The following is a 20,137-nucleotide window of genomic DNA, read 5'->3' as shown; positions in this document are numbered from 1 at the left end:
AAATACAATATTTCAGTTGTTTGGAATGATTGTCAAAGAGAAAATCGCCCTTCGCCTGCTTAATATATGCCATTTAGCAGACGCTTTTATCCAATCAGCGACTTACAGTCATGTGTGCATACATTCTACGTATGGGTGGTCCCGGGAATCGAACCCACTACCCTGGCGTTACAAGCGCCATGCTCTACCAACTGAGCTACAGAAGGACCATATAGACAGGTGTGTGCCTTTCCAAATACTTGTACAATCAATTGAATTTACCACAGATGGACTCCAATCAAGTTGTATAAACCGGATGCACCTGAGCTCAATTTCGAGCTCAGTTCAGGACTATTTCCTTTTCCCCTCTTGATAAGAAATGTTTTATTAGGACAAGTAAAATCATGAATGGATTTAATGAAATTGGAAATGAAAAATGTATCCTACACCATGATTTCATTCATATAGTGTTTGGGTTGGTTCGTTGCCCTAATAGATTTAGGAAATGAAATACAATATTTCAGTTGTTTGGAATGATTGTCAAAGAGAGAAATCGCCCTTCGCCTGCTTAAATAGCAAGATTAAAATGTCCCAATGATAATACCCACCAGAAAGCAAAATCGTCTTGATAAATGTTAGTTGCAATCAATCAGGACGAGAACATAACCCCGACATGCGCGTCATGGGAGCGGTAAATCAGTGGTTGCAATTGAGATCAGCTCTGCGGGTGATTTTACAGCGTATTGATGGTATAACGAGAGATCAGCTGGTGATAACCTAGTGGCCATCAGTGGTTGCAATTGGCTCAAGGAGTTTACTAAGGAGTCTACACTAAGAGTTGGCTATACTAAGGGTATACTAACGTATACTTGGTTGTGACCATACGGCCTTTGTTATCTTAGCCTTCTTTCACTTCTCTTCTCTTCTCTTGCCTAACCCCTTCTCATGGTTGTGTTCATTAGGGCACGCAACATAAAATGTTTTGAAACGTTTTGCAACGAAAATGAATGTTTCTTATTGAACAATGCCAGATAGTCCCTGCCGTTCTCAGTGGGTTCTCTTCTGTTTTGTGCCTAATGAACATGACCAAGCCTTCCTACCCTACTCTAACACTCTTTCCTGACAACCTCATGATCCCCTATGTGGCCCTCTGTCTGAAATGTTCTGTGTTGCAGGTACTGAAGTTGCCCCTAGACGCTGATCTTGGGTCAGTTTTGTATTTTCCCCAATAATGGTTAAGGTTGGGTGAAGCTGATCCTAGATCTGTACCTAGGGGGGAAACTTCACCTCAGAGCTACTGTTCATACTGTTTCTTTACGTTGATGGAGTACCACGCTGTATGAGTGAAGTCTGTTCTGTGGTGTTTTGTAGCATTGCTGTGGTACCAGGACAGACCCCGAGCATGAGTATTTGAAGGCATGTACGCACACACACATACACAAAGATGCACACGCACACTACTTCACCTCCTACCAACCACCACTAACTTGTAATACTTTCTGAACAAGCTAACATATGGAAGGGGAAAAGTTTCAATCTATATTTTTGGGGTGTTTTGACACTTTATTCAGACAGTGATAAAAATGATGTGGGGAGACAGGAAAGTGGGAGAAACAGTATAAAGAGTGGATGCAGGGATTGGACCGTGGTCTCCAGTGGGGAGTGTTACCGGTACACCCTGGCTCGGCACATAGAAGGGGAAAAAGTCATAGACATTCACCGTTTGGTCACTGTCCTCTTAGTTGGAGGAGCACACACTCGCCACACACTCATATCTTCAGCCTCTGAGTTAGAACAAATGGGACACAAGGAACATAATCGACAGCCTCAAACGGGCTTGACTCCCTTTTGGAACACCATAACAGCTACCGACAAACCATCCACATTCCAACTCTGTCATTCCTTCCAGTATATGTCTTAATGTATGTAAAATGCAGTGCCTTCAGAAGGTTTTCACACCTCTTGACTTTTTCTACATTCGGTTGTGTTACAGCCTGAATTTAAAATGAGATTTTGTGTCACTGATCTACACATATTACCCCATATTGTCAAAGTGGAATTGTTTTTACAATTGAGTCAATAAGTTTTTAACCATTTTGTTATGGCAAAAGGCTAAATAAGTTTTAGAGTAAATATTTGCTAAACAAGTCAAATAAGTTGCATGTCAAATAGTACGGTTTAACAGGATTTTTAATGACTACCCCATCCCTGTACCCTTCAGTCAATTTCAAGCACCGATCCAACCACAAAGACGACGGAGGTTTTCCAATGCCTCACAAAGAAGGGCACCTATTGGTAGATGGGTAAAAAAAACATTGAATATCCCTTTGAGCATGGTGAAGTTATGAATTACTCGTTGGATGGTGTATCAATACACCCAGTTATTACAAAGATGCAGGCGTTATTCCTAACTGAGTTGCTGGAGAGGCAAGAAACCGCTCTGAAATTTCACAATGAGGCCAATGGTGATTTTAAAACAGTTGCAGAGTTTATTGGCTGTGATAGGAGAAAACTAAAGATGGATCAACAACATTGTAGTTACTCCACAGTACTAAACTAAATGACAGAATGAAATGAAGGAAACCTGTACAGAATACAAATTTTCCAAAAGATGCATCATGTTATGAGTATGCTTGTCATCGGCAAGGACTAGTGTTTTAGGATAAAAAGAAACGGATCTGAGCTAAGCACAGGGGAAAAATAATGGGCAAATATTGTACAATCCAGGTGTGAAAATCTCTTAAGAGACTTACCCAGAAAGACTTAAAGCTGTAATCGCTGCCAAAGGTGATTCGACAAATGTATTTATTCAGGGGGTTGAATACTTATCGAATCAAGATAAATTCATTTTTTATTTTCAATGAATTCAACAAAAGAAAAATAACATTTCTTCCACTTTGACATTACAGAGTATTTTGTCTAGATCGTTGACACAAAAAAAAGATAAATACTTTCCGAAGGCACTGCATGTCTGTACGTGTCGTCTTAACTCTCTCGTCTCTCATTTGCATGACCGCTTTTGTCTGTGTGTTTATTTTCTTTCCAGTATGACAGACTAAAACTGATTAAAGTAAGCTCTCATCTTTTCTTTAACCCTCTGCCCTCTGAAACCTCCAAGGCCCTCTTAATCTTGACCCCTGCTTGTGACCATATTTCACCTCACCGCCTAGCTCAAACCTAATTGTCCTTGGTTCAGTGTGCTCCAAACATGAATCTCCTAGCGGATGTAACTGGTTACAATGAGGTCATTATGACGTCATGGTTAGGTTGCGTACTCCTTGTTGCACATCCACTCCCTTTTCATCTTTTGTTCTTTATTGGGGAGGTATTGAGCAAAATGAGATGTAGGGAGAAACAGAATTGAAAGTTGCAGGGCAGGTTTTACAACCCATGCCCAGACAGGCAATAGGTCATCTGGTGTCAGCAGGACTACCACTGGACCCCAGAACTTTTTAGTCTTCCTTGACCTCATCATGGTTGTAACAGAGACCAGTTGGTTGTAGTCTGGTTATAGGATGTTTTCTCAACTACAAAACAAGTTAACAACCAGAAAAAAATCATCAAAGGGATGTTGAAGTTCGGTTGTTTTATGTGTAATATGGATGATTCATTTGTTATAGAATATTTTTTACACAATTGAAGGCAGCTCGTTGTAAGCTGCTCTCATAAGAGGCCTTCATACATACAGTTGAAGTCAGAAGTTTACATACACCTTAGCGAAATACATTTGAACTCTGTTTTCACAATTACTGACATTAAATCCTAGTCAAAATTAACTGTCTTAGGTCTGTTAGGATCACCACTTTATTTTAAGAATGTGAAATGTCAGAATAATAGTAGAGAGTGATTTATTTCAGCTTTTATTTCTTTCATCACATTCCCAGTGGGTCAGAAGTTTACATACTAATTGAGTGTATTTGGTAGCATTGCCTTTACATTGTTTAACTTGAGTCAAATGTTTCAGGTAGCCTTCCACAAACTTCCCACAATAACTTGGGTGAATTTTGGCCCATTCCTCCTGACAGAGCTGGTGTAACTGAGTCAGGTTTGTAGGCCTCCTTGCTCGCACACACTTTTTCAGTTCTGCCCACAAATGTTCTATAGGATTGAGGTCAGGGCTTTGTGATGGCTACTCTAATACCTTGACTTTGTTGTCCTTAAGCTATTTTGCCACAACTTTGGAAGTATGATTAGGGTATTTGTCCATTTGGAAGACCCATTTGCAACCAAGCTTTAACTTCCTGACTGATGTCTTGAGATGTTGCTTCAATATATCCACATAATTTTCCTACCTCATGATGCCATCTATTTTGTGAAGTGCACCAGTCCTTCCTGCAGCAAAGCACCCCGACAACATGATGCTGCCACCCCCGTGCTTCACGGTTGGGATGGTGTTCTTCGGCTTGCAAGCCTCCCCCTTTTTCCTCCAATCATAACGATGGTCTTTATGGCCAAACAGTTCTATTTGTGTTTCATCAGAACAGAGGACATTTCTCCAAAAAGTACGATCTTTGTCCCCTTGTGCTGTTGCAAACCGTAGTCTGGCATTTTTATGGCGGTTTTGGAGCAGTGGCTTCTTCCTTATTGAGCAGCCTTTCAGGTTATGTCGATATTGGACTAATTTTACTGTGGATATAGATACTTTTGTACCTGTTTCCTCCAGCATCTTCACAATGTCCTTTGCTGTTGTTCTGGGATTGTTTTGCACTTTTCACACCAAAGTACGTTCCTCTCTAGGAGACAGAACGTGTCTCCTTCCTGAGCGGTATGATGGCTGCGTGGTCCCATGGTGTTTATACTTGTGTACTATTGTTTGTACAGATGAATGTGCTCCCAAGAATGAACTAGACTTGTTGAGGTCTACAAATTATTTTCTGAGGTCTTGGCTGATTTCTTTTGATTTTCCCGTGATGTCAAGCAAAGAGGCACTGAGTTTGAAGGTAGGCCTTGAAATAAAACCCCATGGACAACTCCAATTGACTCAAATGATGTCAATTAGCCTATGAGAAGCTTCTAAAGCCATGACATCATTTTCTAAAGCCATGACATTCTAAAGCCATGACATCATTTTCCAAGCTGTTTAAAGGCACAGTCAACTTAGTGTATGTAAACTTCTGACCCACTGGAATTGTGATACAGTGAATTATAAGTGAAATAATCTGTCTGTGATCAATTGTTGGAAAAAGTATTGTATAATGCACAAAGTTGATGTTCTTACTGACTTGCCAAAACCATAGTTTGTTAACAAGACATTTTTGGAGTGGTTGAAAAACGAGTTTTAAAAATGAGTTTTAACCTCCGACTTCAACTGTATCTAGGATGCTCTACATTCCCTACATAGTGCACGGCTTTTGAGTAGAACCCTATGGACCCTGGTGAAAAGTAGCGCACTATAGGGAATATGGTGCCATTTAGGATGCACACCTAGTCTTAATGTCTACTACAATATCATATATGGACCAGATCTCTTCTTATCAATAATTTAACTTTTGAGTGTCATCATTTCCCCCAGTTATTAATATGCAGCCCATTGCTGCTCTCCTGTGGTGTATATGAGTATTGACTTTTATATTTACTTCTTACATACTTTTTTATGGTTTCGTTAGCAGTGTGACAGGCTCGTATGTTATTCTGTATAAGCTGTGGAAGCTCTTTTGTGTGTGCACTAACCCATGTCTCATGTTTCTCATCTTTTTTTGTCTCCTTCACCTTGATGTTTGTAACCACAGAAAAGCCAGAGCTGGTACAACGTAAGTCTCTACCTCTTCTCCGACCTCTTCTGGATCAGCTGTTTTTTTTTTTAAACTGCGTGTGATATGTTGCATGTTTCGTTGACACAGTGGGTTGGAACAAGGCGCTTGCATTTGTGAGTTTGATTCCCACATTTTGTGTGTGTGTGTGTGTGTGTGTGTGTGTGTGTGTGTGTGTGTGTGTGTGTGTGTGTGTGTGTGTGTGTGTGTGTGTGTGTGTGTGTGTGTGTGTGTGTGTGTGTGTGTGTGTGTGTGTGTGTGTGTGTGTGTGTGTGTGTGTGTGTGGCTGCGTGCGTGCGTGTGTGCGTGCGTGCGTGCGTGCGTGAAGTTGCTTGGGATAAAAGCATCTGTTAAAATGACCATTATGACCATATATACAGTATTTCAAAGTGATATGGGTGAGACAGGTCTTCATGTGGTCTGACTGTGTTGTACTTTGTCCGTTGATTGATGGCTGACTGTTAGGTATCATGCTATACCTCATTTTTTTTTTTATGCTGCTATTGGAACAGTTATCATTTTTAACAAAGGATGAAAGAGTTTGAATTCTGTTGACTTGCAAAGCAACAACACCCACAACCAACATGAAGCAAAAGGTGTGACACATTTGTCCCGTTTTAAAGACATATTTCTGAGGCAGGCAATCTCATGTTGAATGATTTGATGTGAATGAATGATGTGCTGTATGGACACCTCACCTTGGCTACTTTGCTTCTTCTCCATATATCATTTTAAAACAGAAGTCATGGGGAAACCAATAGAGAGAACAGTTGCTATGCAGATTTGAAAAGACCTGCCTTTTGAAGTACTTCCCCTACAAATGATCTATCAGCACATACCTGGTAATGATTACATTCATTATTCATATGAAATTAGGAATTCACTTTTAATAAATGACAATCAAGGCTCATTTAAATGCCATTAAAGTAAACATGAACATTTCCTCAATTGCGATTCACCTGGTGAATAGGGAATACACATTTAACAATGGAGTTGCCTCGTGGTATATTTTTCCCATGGGAAATGGAGAGAGATTGGAGACAAAGGACATTCAGTATGTTCTGTCGTGTTTTCTGTGTGTGTATGTATGTGTTTGCATGCTTTTCTGTCTGTGTATATGTGTGTGTGTGTGTGTGTGTGTGCTGAATACGTTTGTGTATGCATCTGACTGCAACCATAGCCTGTGTGCCCTTGGACTGCAGATAAGCAGTGAAGCTGACAAAAGGTCCATTGTGGAGCGATCAGTCGATCGCCCCACCACCCTCTGATGAATCAAGCTGACTTTTGTTCTGTGTATCAGGTCTGCGTCCCAAATGACACCCTATTCCCTACACAGTGCAATACTTTTGACCAGTGTCCCTTGTCTCCTGATCAAAAGTAGTGCACTATAGGGAATGGGGTGCAATTTGGGATGCCATCACTGAATGGGCCTGATCAATGCAGATACAACCCCATGACTAGAATTACCAGCCTCAGTCATTCCCACGCCTGCCTTTTTCTGTTTTTAGTTACCAAGTCTGCAGTATATTACATGAACATTACTGTGTATTTGAATTCTCATGTACTGTATGCGCTGTGCTGACTATTAGTATTTGTCCAATAACAAATGCTTGTTTCTGTTGTCCTTTGCATTACAGTGTGCCGGATTTAGTTAATGCTGGTGAAGCTGTAGTGCGATGCACTTCCTGTTTCTGAATATCAACAGGAAGTGTGAATTAGCGAGATGTGAATTAGGGACATTGCTTTTTCAGTGTCAGAGGAGAGTTGAGTTGTTAGTCCATTGAACAAACATGGTAGCCTACATCTGTACTTTACATTTCGTGCTGTCTGTCACCTTTGGGCCTTTGGTGGTGTAGTAAGACTGGGTTTGCACTCCAGCAATGTTCTCCTCAGCAAAACATCACTGACGCTTGAGTAAAATGACAAATTCTGGCGTACACCGAAATCTCAGTGCTTCATGTGGTGTGCAGTGAAGTCACAAAGCAGAACTTTGCTAAGCCTCTTTGGAGTGTGCCTATAGTGAATGTAGAGTGTAACTCCAACCTAACTGGACTCCAGTGATTTACGGCAGCATGACTTGCATCCAGGTCAGTGTGTCCAGGTCATGCCTGATTGGATATAGATGAGGTGTGTCTGAACCTAACGGTCTGTAGTGGCTGTAAAACAAACCACATCTTTGGCCATAGACCGCAGTGTGACTGAGCAGCTGAGAAGCCATTTTAGGTATTGTTATTTGTTTATTTACTAGGATCCCCATTAGCTGTTCCAGAAGCAATGTCCCTGGGTCCAAAACGTCTTGTATTTACTGTTTACAGTCTGTGTGGTTCGAGTTCAAGTTTTAATAGTCGTATGTACGGGATACACGTGGTATTATGAGGATAGGATACATTATGTGGATAGGATACATTATGAGGATAGGATACATTATGAGGATAGGATACATTATGAGGATAGGATACATTATGAGGATAGGATACTGTCAGGACCCGGTTACGAACCCGGGTCTCCGGAGTGAGAAACAGTCACTTAACCAACTGAGCCACGAATAGTCGGCAGAACCCAGAAGATGAGGCAGACACAGCAGTACTTGAGACGGTGTATTTAATGAAGTAAAAAGTGAAGTTCTTCAGGAAAACATGTAACTCCACAACCTCAAAAGGAATCCTACAAGAACAAAGGTAATCCTCCAAGACAAAAAAGGTAAATCCACAAGGTAAAGCACAAAAAGCCTCAAAAGATACTCAAAAAACAAACAAACAAGAACAAAAAACAGAATTCCACAAGAGAGTCCACCGGGATCAACAAGAGTTCTCAGAGTACTAGGGCTGGGTGCTAACATACAAACACAGAGCAAAGAACAGAGGAAAACAAAGGGTTTAAATACAATCAGGGGAAACGAGGCACAGGTGCAAATAATAATGGGGATCAAGGGAAAACAAAAGGTCAAAAGGCACAATGGGGGCATCTAGTGACCAAAAACCGGAACAACCCTGGCCAAATCCTGACAGATACATTATGTGGGTAGGATACATTATGTGGGTAGGATACATTATGTGGATAGGATACATTATGAGGATAGGATACATTATGAGGATAGGATACATTATGTGGGTAGGATACATTATGAGGATAGGATACATTATAAGGATAGGCTACATTATGAAGATACATTATGAGGATAGGATACATTATGAGGATACATTATGAGGATAGGATACATTATGAGGATAGGCTACATTATGAGGATAGGCTACAATATGAGGATAGGCTACATTAAGAGGATAGGATACATTATGAGGATAGGATACATTATGAGGATAGGATACATTATGAGGCTAGGATACATTATGAGGATAGGATAAATTATGAAAAAACATTATGAGGATAGGATACATTATGAGGATAGGATACATTATGAGGATAGGCTACATTATGTTGATAGGATACATTATGAGGATAGGATACATTATGTGGATAGGATACATTATGAGGATAGGCTACATTATGTGGATAGGATACATTATGAGGATAGGATACATTATGAGGATAGGATACATTATGAGGATAGGATACATTATGAGGATACATTATGAGGATAGGATACATTATGAGGATAGGCTACATTATGAGGATAGGCTACATTATGAGGATAGGATACATTATGAGGATAGGCTACATTAAGAGGATAGGATACATTATGAGGATAGGATACATTATGAGGATAGGATACATTATGAGGCTAGGATACATTATGAGGATAGGATAAATTATGAAAAAACATTATGAGGATAGGATACATTATGAGGATAGGCTACATTATGTTGATAGGATACATTATGAGGATAGGATACATTATGTGGATAGGATACATTATGAGAATAGGCTACATTATGTGGATAGGATACATTATGAGGATAGGATACATTATGAGGATAGGCTACATTATGTTGATAGGATACATTATGAGGATAGGCTACATTATGTGGATAGGATACATTATGAGGATAGGATACATTATGAGGATAGGATACATTATGAGAATACATTATGCGGATAGGCTACATTATGAGGATAGGATACATTATGAGGATAGGATACATTATGAGGATAGGATACATTATGAGGATAGGCTACATTATGAGGATAGGCTACATGAGGATACATTATGACCACGAGGTCTAAGAAACACAGTCCTCTCCTCACAGCCAGAGAAATGAAGGGGAAAAGAAACTGTAAAAGAAAAAGGGGATAAAGTGAGAACTGTGCAGTTTCTCTGCATGACAGCACCTCTTCCCCATCAGGAGGCTGAAAAGATGTGGGCCTGGGCCCTCAGATCCTCAAAAAGTTCTACAGCTGCACAATTGAGGGCATCTTGACGGGTTGCATCACCGCTTGGTAAGGAAATTGCAAGGCACCCGGCCGCAAGGCGCTACAGAGGATGGTAATGCATCACTGGGGCCGAGCTCCCTGCCATCCAGGACCTTTATACCAGGCGGTGTCAGAGACTCCAGCCAGCCAAGCCATAGACTGTTCTCTATGCTACCGCATGGCAAGCGTTTACCAGTGCACCAAATCTGCAACCAAAAGGACAATTAACAGCTTCTAACCCCAAGCCATAAGACTGCTAAACAAGACTGCTAAATAGATAATCAAATGGTGACCTGGACTACCTGCATTGACCCTTTTTTGTACTAACAACTTGTACTGACTCTATGCACACACACTGGACTCTACCCACATACTTACTGACACCCCAACACACACACTGGACTCTACCCACATACTCACACATACTTACTGACACCCCAACACACACACTGGACTCTACCCACATACTCACACATACTTACTGACACCCCAACACACACACTGGACTCTACCCACATACTCACACATACTTACTGACACCCCAACACACACACTGGACTCTACCCACACACTCACACATACTTACTGACACCCCAACACACACACGCATACACACATAACACGCGCACACATGCATACTGAAGCCACACACATACACAAACTTATATTTACCACATACGATGCTGCTACTATCTATTATCTATCCTATTGTCTAGTCACTTTACACCCACCTATATTTATTCTGAACCAAAATATAAATGTGACATATAAAGTGTTGGACCTAATGAATTTATTTCAATTGTAAAAACCCTTGCTGTATGTCTCTCTGACATTTGTAACATTGTTTCAATGTTCAAATTCCATCTCCAGCTGTCCCATATTAATGAATGTGTCGGGAGTTGGGACGAGACAGACAGGCAGACAGCGTTTCTCAGCCAGTCGAAATCATGAATCAGCTGGCATCATTTTTGATGGATATATACAAAGAAATGTAAATTGAAGAAAGGTCAGATGAAATGAAGTGCAGCTAGTTTGCAGTCTTCCCAGCTTCAGTTTGAAGTTATTGTGTTAGCTGTGTTGTTGGCTAGCTCCTCTGAACAACAGTGTCCTGACAAAAGATCACATTTTCTATGCCAGGTGAAATCATGCATCATTAGCTCATTGTATGGATGTATCCAAATAAATGTCACTAGAAAACAGCTTAAACAAATGCTAATGCAGCTATTGTTGTTATTCTGGCTGCACTGTTTGATGTGACTGTAAATTAGATATAGTTGGCTAGCTAGCAAGCAAGGGATAAGAATGTTGCCAGCCAATTTGGCAATGGAACATTTAGAATGAACAACTAGGTCGCGTCCATAGATACAGAACAAAAAGACTGAATGTCTGGATCGAGTCTCCAGCAACCAAACCGATAGAACGAACGACCAACCGGTTTGGGTAGCAACCCTAGATTTGTGACAGGACTATATCTTGTGGAAGGATGAAATAGTATGAATAAATTCATCAAAATATATTTCAAAAATTAAAATATGTCCATCATTATTTGCATATGTTGGTTACCCGTTGTATAAAAGTGGTTACCCGTTGTATAAAAGTGTTGGTTACCCGTTGTATAAAAGTGTTGGTTACCCGTTGTATAAAAGTGTTGGTTACCCGTTGTATAAAAATGTTTTCAAAAATACCCGTATGTATAAAAGTGTTGGTTACCCGTTGTATAAAAGTGTTGGTTACCCGTTGTATAAAAGTGTTGGTTACCCGTTGTATAAAAGTGTTGGTTACCCGTTGTATAAAAGTGTTGGTTACCCGTTGTATAAAAGTGTTGGTTACCCGTTGTATAAAAGTGTTGGTTACCCGTTGTATAAAAGTGATTGGGGATATAATGGCACGGTGCCAATATGTTCAAAACACGGACTTCGAGGGCATTATCGCTTAAAAACACAAAACACAGTCAACTATAATAAGCACATTCTTCGTTATTAAAACCTATCACCACTGGCTGAACTGCCCTAGAGGGACACATCTATTCAAAATGTATTTTGGAGATCATTCCAAACATCTGAAGCAAGAAAACTAAAGGCTGACTTACCAAAGGAGTCTCAAGAGTTAGCCAACCCTGCGAACGGGTTTGATAACAAACCATTTATAAATATTAAAAATGAAGTTAGGTAAGTTGGCTAAACTTGTCACTTTGAATCTGAACAGTGAAGTTAGGTAAGTGGGAAGCTTGTAGAACAGGGCTTTGTAAATCAAAAATAAACGGAATGATGTGATCTGTGTGACTTCACAGAGGGAACGAAATAAAGGATCGGTTTGTAAGCATTTCACCGTTCTTCTACACCTGTTGTATGCGAAAATCAATGACAAATCAAATGGGATTTGACTTGAAACACACCCAGTTCAATAGACAAGCTGTAGTTGACTGTGGCTGCCCGTCTATCATAGGGTTGTTGACACAGCCTAAAATAGCATATTGTTCCAGGTGCATAGTGGCAAGAACATATTGTTCCAGGTGCATAGTGGCAAGAACATATTGTTCCAGGTGCATAGTGGCAAGAACATATTGTTCCAGGTGCATAGTGGCAAGAACATATTGTTCCAGGTGCATAGTGGCAAGAACATATTGTTCCAGGTGCATAGTGGCAAGAACATATTGTTCCAGGTGCATAGTGGCAAGAACATATTGTTCCAGGTGCATAGTGGCAAGAACATATTGTTCCAGGTGCATAGTGGCAAGAACATATTGTTTCTAGTCTCCGCAACATGTTCAATGGACCTTGACTTCAACCATTCTATCATTGGCGGTCTTAACAGAAAGGGGAGAGGAGATGCACCCAGTCACCCCACATGCACCCAGTGACAATGATATATGTAGGCTATTACCCTACGCACTGAGTCATGTTCAGTAGAGGGAGAACATTTTAAAACCAAGTGAAACATGGAGGGACCTCTTACAATTGTCCATTAAGACGCACTCCTTTTCATTTTCTATTTCAAAATGGTTTTGCTACAGTGTGTCTGACCTGAACACGTCCCTGGTTCCTTTGGGTAACGTCACAGGGAGACTGCAAGGTCTCAGCCAGATGTTTGTGTGGGGGGAGACGAGAGGGAGGGGAGAGAGGGTGAAGGTGGAGAGTCAGGTTTGGGGGGGGCAGTGTAGCTGCATGAATCACCTTTCTGGTATGAGTGTAGGCGCCACCGACGGCCCTAACTGCAAATCCCCGTCCATCAGAGGGTCTTTGGAGTTCATTCACCCCATGTCCTGAGAGATAGGGAGTGGGAGGGAGAGAAAAAGATTTGGAGAAAGAGAGCGATCTGGCTGGGGAGTTGTCCTTGGCAATACTACAATGTTTACACTATAGATAAAACACACACACACAAATACATACAATGGGTACTTCTGTGTGCTGCTTTCTCTCTCTGCACACAAAACCTCTGAATTAATGGTTGCCTCCCTCACTTTTCCAGGAAAATAAATTCACACTGTGTATCATAAGAGGAAAAACACACACACATTGATTCCTGTGTATCCTCTGGGTCTTCACATAGAGACCTATAGGGGTCAACTCAGTTCATTGAGGAGGCAAAGAAAGGGCTTTTTCAAGGAAGTCAATTGGTTCTCTAAACTTCCTTAAGTGTTGTTGTGATGTGTTGGGCCACCATGGGGTGGGGTAGAAACAGGCTTTCTGACAGGCTGAGAAGGAGGGAGAGAGAAGGAGAGAGGGAGGGACTGGACAAGGAGGAGGAGAGGGAGAAGGGTTTTTGGACAGGATTCATACCCATAAAACCATACAGGCACCCACAGCAGGCACACACAAGCACACTGCTCAAAACGCGCACACACTCACATTGCAGAAACACACAGACACACTCAAACTCACTCCTGCTGCACTCAAGTACCCCTCTACACCCACCCCACCCACTGGGCTAGGGCCCTCCCATTTCCCCTCTCTCTCTCTCTTTCTCTTTTCTCTCTCTCCCTTAACACAAAAACACACTCACACACTCGCTCCTCCTACACAGCTTTTTTGTTATAAAGCAGAGAGAGAGAGAGAGAGAGCGCAATTTCAGCAGTAGGACTAGAGTCCTGGTATGAGCTCTGTTGTGGTTTGCCTGGTCAGTAGTGTGCAGTGGTTCGTGTGGTCAGTCACAGGGTTTACACTCTGTCCTGGGATGCACTGTTGACCACTTTCATTGATGAGTAGCTGGCCCTTCACTGGACAAGCTAAAGCATCCCAGACTGGCCAAGAGGATTTTTCGGTTTTCTGCCCTCTCACTGAGGACAAAGACTTTGTGTGTGTGTGTGTGTGTGTGTCCGTTTTCACACATTGGAATACGACTGGGTGTGAGAGAAGGAGAGAGAACAAGAGGCAACTGCTCTTTTTGTTTCGGGATTATATTTTGATTTGCTCAATTGGATTTTTAGATGTTGAGACTGCTTGAGCTGAGCTTGTATGGTTTCTCGGTGTCCGTGTGGAAATATGTACTTTTTCCCCCTCCATGTGGATTGTGTGTGTTTTGATATGTTGGGATAAATATTGCTTTTGGGAGATCATTTGAGGAGACCGTGCCTTTCTACAGCACCTTTGGAGGTATCGCTCTCTGAAATTACTTTGGGGATGACGGCAGTGTCTTAGCTCCCTAGGTTTCTCTATCCTGGACGTAGAAGATGGCTCTCAACTCCATGTGAAGAGGACTGTTTTAAACCAACGTCTTAAAAGCAACGCTGGTCCACCCATTGATTCCAGACTACAAAGCATTGTTGAATTTTCCTGTGAAATCTTTAACTGACTGGAGGCTTGTCCTGTGTCTGTCCCAGGTGTTAACCTCGACTTAACCCGGGTTAAACTTGGTCCTGACTTGGTCTTAGACAAGTTCTTAACCCGGACCAACCGGTGCACCTGGCTCAACTGGCCTCTCAAGACTTACGAGGGGGGATCAACTTTCCACAAAAACAGGAACAGAGAGAGAGGGTGGAGGGTGGGGGACATTCCCATTCCAGAAAAAGGGGTCTCCTGCTTTCCTGAGTGTAAATACGTTTCTCAGCTTACATTGTGGACACATGCCTAACTGTACTTTATGGATTTATCAGAGTAATTATTGACACTGGCTGTCATCTGGAGTTCTTGCCATCTCCCAGCCTGGACTTTTAGCTGGAGAAAGGAGTAACCTTCCGCTTGTCACTGGTCACCAGGGTTTACATGAGTTACATGTCAGTCATGAATGTGGGAGTGTGTGTGATAGCAGGGACACCCATAGTTTCTAGGTTCTACCGTTTTTGGAGCGTTAAGAAACGTTCACACTCCTTCGTTCTTGAGTACTGAGTTGTGAAATATGCTGTTAATAAATCTGTTACGCTCCGCACCAAAGCTCTGCTAGCTACCTGTGGTGGTCGACCTGTAGTTGTGACAGATATCGTTCCAGATAGCTCGGGTTCCCACTGCTCTCTGGGAGGGTTCAGAGACGTGTTGTATTACTTCTGACCAGAGGAGAGAGAAAGGGGGGAGAGAGAGAGAGAGAGAGAGAGAAATAGAGAGGGAGGGGCTGATGACAAACAACCACTCCCCCGAGGGCTGAAGTTACTGTAGGTCAACAGCAGCATCGGCACTGTGTGTGTGTGTGTGTGTGCGTGTGCGCGTCCGCATGCGTGTGTGCGTCTAAGGGAGCAATCAGAATCATGACCCAGGCCTAAAAAACACTTGGCTCTCAGAGACGGCAAATAATTCCACTCCAACGACAAAGGGGGAATACCAGACCAGCACCGACCACTCTCCAGGCTTAGAGACACTGCTCACACCTCTGACCAGAGAAAAGAGAGACAGAAAATAAGAGGGAGGGGAGGGGTGAGAGCCAAAAGAACATAGAGGCCCAGGCTATGGATATTTCAGTCAGCATGGACACCGAGACAGAGAATGGGACAGACTGGGAGTGTCTGTCTGACTGGGAGGCTATCCCTCAGCCACAAGACGATGAGATCCAGGCCGAGGCCCAGGCCCAGTGGGAGACCTGGGACTGGGAGTCAGAGAGGGTCCCAGCCGTAAGTCACCCTCCATTGAGCTGGGGTGGAGACGGGTGTGGGGGCGGAAGGGTGTTGGTGGTGGGGGTTACAGTTTGAGAATTCCAAGCGGATAATCTAGTCGGGGCTACCTCTGTGCTGTGCTGCAAAGTGACTTGTGGTCTACATGCGGTCGCGGTCATTATTTTGTACGGCTTTGGGGTTGAAACAGGATTGGTGAAGTGTAAGTGCAGTGAACCTCGAAATTTCTCTAAACTCTTAACTCCCAAACTCATAAACTTCTCATCTCCCTGTTTAGAAAGTATCTAAATTCCCAAACCAGTGCATTAGAATCCAGTGCACTACTTTTGACCAGGGCCCATTTGGGACAGGACCTTAATTGCTCAGAGCGTTGCATAGCAATGAATCACTAGAGTTGTTTTGGTCTTTATATTTATTTAATTTTATTTATTGAACCTTTACTTAACTAGACAAGCCAGTTAAGAACAAATTATTATTTACAATGACAGCCTACCCTAACCCGGAATACTTATTTTCCACCATAATTTGCAAATAAATTCATTAAAAATCCTACAATGTGATTTTCTGGATTTTTTTTCCCATTTTGTCTGTCATAGTTGAAGTGTACCTATGATGACAATTACAGGCCTCTCTCATCTTTTTAAGTGGGAGAACTTGCACAATTGGTGGCTGGCTAAATACTTTTTTTGCCCCACTGTATACACACTACATGACCAAAAGTATGTTGACGGCGAACATCTAATTATAAAATAATGGACATTAATATGGAGTTGGTCCATATTGCTGCTATAAGAGCCTCCACTCTTCTGGGATGGCTTTTCACTAGATGTTGGAACATTGCTGCGGGGACTTGCTTCCATTCAGCCACAAGAGCATTAGTGAGGTCAGGCACTGATGTTGGGCGATTAGGCCTGGCTCGCAGTCGGTGTTCCAATTCATCCCAAAGTGGTGAAATGGGATTGACCTCAGGGTTCTGTGCAGGATCTTCCACACCGATCTCGACGAACCATTTCTGTATGGGCCTCACGCACGGGGGCATTGTCATGCTGAAACAGCAACGGGCAGGTAGCGTTCTCCTGGCATCCGCCAAACCCAGATTCATCAGACTACCAGATGGTGAAGCGTTATTCATCACTCCAGAGAGCGCGTTTCCACTGCTCAAGAGTCCAATGGCGGCGAGCGTATACCACTCCAGACGATGCTTGCCATTGTGCATGGTGATCTTATGCTTGTGTGCGGCTGCTCGGCCATGGAAACCCGTTTCATGAAGATCCTGATGAATGGTTATTGTGCTCACATTGCTTCCAAAGGCAGTTTGGAACTCGTTAGTTAGTGTTGCAACTGAGGACAGATTATTTTTATGCGTTTCAGCAGTTGGTGGTCCCGTTCTGTGAGCTTGTGTGGCCGACCACTTTGCGGCTGAGCCGCTCCTAGATGTTTCCACTTCACAATATCAGCACTCACAGTTCACCGGGACAGCTCTAGCAGAGCAGAAATTTGACTGACTGACTTGTTGGAAAGGTGGTATTCAATGACAGTGCCACATTGAAAGTCACTGAGCTCTTCAGTAAGGCAATTATACTGACAATGTTTGTCTATGGAGATTGCATGACTGTGTGCTCAATTTTATACACCTGTCTGCAAAGGTTGTGGCTGAAATAGCCAAATCCACTTATTTGAAAGGGTGTCCACATACTTGTGTATATATACAGTACCAGTCAAAAGTTTGGACACACATACTCATTCCATGTTTTTTCTTTATTTTTACTATTTTCTATGTTGTCGAAACTATGAAATAACAAATATGGAATCATGTAGTAACCAAAAACGTGTTAAACAAATCAGAATATATTTGAGATTTGAGATTCTAGCCAGCCTTTGTCTTGATAACAGCTTTGCACACTCTTGGAATTCTTTCAGCCAGCTTCATGAGGTAGTAGAATGCATTTCAATTAACAGGTGTGCCTTGTTAAAAGTTAATTTGTGGAATTTCTTTCCTTCTTAATATGTTTGAGCCAATCAGTTGTGTAGTAACAAGGCAGGGGTGGTATACAGAAGATAGTCCTATTTGGTAAAAGACCAAGTCCATATTATGGCAAGAACAGCTCAAATAAGCAAAGAGAAACGACAGTCCATCATTACTTTAAGACATGAAGATCAGTCAATCCATTACATTTCCAAAATGTTTAAAGTTTCTTAAAGTGCAGTCGCAAAAACCATCAACGCTATGATGAAACTGTCTCTCATGAGGACCGCCACAGGAAAGGAAGACCCATAGTTACCTCTGCTGTAGAGGATGAGTTCATTAGAGTTAATTACACCTCAGAAATTGCAGCCCAAATAAATTCAAGCAACAGACACATCTCCATCTCAACTGTTCAGAGGAGACTGTGTGAATCAGGCCATGGTCGAATTGCTTAAAAAAAAACACTACTAAAGGACACCAATAATAATAAGAGACTTGCTAGGGCCAAGAAACACAAGCCATGGACATTAGACTGGTAGAAATCTGTCCAAATTGGAGATTTTTTGTTCCAACCGTCGTGTCTTTGTGCGACGCAGAGTAGATGAACAGATGATCTCGGCATGTGTGGTTCCCACCGTGAAGCATGGAGGAGGAGGTGTGATGGTGTGGGGGTGCTTTGCTGGTGACACTGTCTGTGATTTATTTAGAATTCAAGGCACACTTAACCAGCATGGCTAACACAGCATTCTGCAGCAATACGCCATCCCATCTAGTTTACGCTTAGTGGGACTATCATTTGTTTTTCAACAGGACAATGACCAAACACACCTCCAGGCTGTGTAAGGGATATTTGACCAAGAAGGAGAGTGATGGAGTGCTGCATCAGATGACCTGGCCTCCACAATAACCTGGCCTCAACCCAATTGAGATGGTTTGGGATGAGTTGGACCACAGAGTGAAGGAAAAGCAGCCAACAAGTGCTCAGTATATGTGGGAACTCCTTCAAGATGGTTGGAAAAGCATTCCAGGTGAAGCTAGTTGGGAGAATATCAAGAATGTGCAAAGCTGTCATCAAGGCAAAGGGTGGCTACTTTGAAGAATCTAAAATATAAAGTATATTTAGATTTGTTTAACACTTTTTTGGTTACTACATGATTCCATGTCTTATTTCATAGTTTTGATGTCTTCCCTATTATTCTACAATGTAAAAAAAATAAAAATAAAGAAAAATCCTTGAATGAGTTGGTGTGTCCAAACTTTTGACTGGTACTGTATATACTTGTGTCTCTATCCATATTCTTTCTCTTGTATCATCTGCTCTGAAAATGGTCTTATCACTCCTTACAAACTAATTACATTAGGCTCATAGGGTAGACCCATAGAGATGTACAAGAGAGCTCTTCTCCTATACCCGTAAAGGCCTCTTTTGTGACAGCATCTCCATTTTAAAGTGGTTGTACCCGCTATCCAACTGTGTGGCCAGCAAAGTAACACTAGCTTTAGTTCTAGGCCAATGGCGCTTACCTTACAGAGCACTGGGGTGGTTAGAGTGACCCAAGGTGATGTGTACCCAGTCCACCACCATTACCACCACTCTGAGGGCTAGTTGGCTGCATTCCCTCCCTTTTCAGGCTAAAGAATGCAGTGTTTGTGTGTGGATAGCCAGTCAGACTGGGCAGTGGTCAGCAGCACTCTGGAAGAAAATGTGTTTATTTGAATCTCTCCTTTCAGTGAGTGGGAGAGAAATAGATACAGAGAGGCAGAGAGACAGAGGGGAAGAGAGACAGAGAGAAAGAGAGGGGGAACTCCAGCTGAAGCTGGGGTATTAGAGTGCTTGTTTAGTTTGTGATAGGAGTTTCTGGGTGATTTCATGCTCTGACAATTTGTAGGGAAAGAGAGGGCACACATTGTTTGAGTCAAGGCATGCAGTAAGCCATGGTCAAATCACTGAATGGTAACTTTGAAAATCTACTGTAACAAGTCTACTACAATTTTCAGAAAAATATGTTCCCCTGTGATGTGCCTACTGGGCACAAC

At 42.1% G+C, this 20,137-nt stretch overlaps 1 protein-coding gene across 8 annotated transcripts in view; it reads left to right on the top strand.

The window, feature by feature from the left end:
* Nucleotides 1-20,137, top strand: part of LOC124000136 (protein Aster-B-like) — a 164,196-nt gene that overhangs the window by 132,850 nt on the left and 11,209 nt on the right. For 6 of the 8 annotated variants that reach the window (XM_046306304.1, XM_046306305.1, XM_046306306.1 and 3 more), the window contains one exon: nucleotides 5,709-5,729. The exons of 1 other annotated variant lie outside the window; for it this stretch is intronic. In XM_046306304.1, coding sequence (XP_046162260.1) covers nucleotides 5,709-5,729 — 21 coding nt within the window. Of the gene's footprint in view, nucleotides 1-5,708; nucleotides 5,730-14,168; nucleotides 16,135-20,137 lie in introns of those variants that run through there. One more of the 8 variants, XM_046306312.1, reaches the window with a different exon arrangement.

Source organism: Oncorhynchus gorbuscha, linkage group LG16 (genome assembly GCF_021184085.1).
Source record: "Oncorhynchus gorbuscha isolate QuinsamMale2020 ecotype Even-year linkage group LG16, OgorEven_v1.0, whole genome shotgun sequence".
NCBI classification, from domain to species: domain Eukaryota; kingdom Metazoa; phylum Chordata; class Actinopteri; order Salmoniformes; family Salmonidae; genus Oncorhynchus; species Oncorhynchus gorbuscha.
This window is presented reverse-complemented; position numbering and strand designations above follow the sequence as displayed.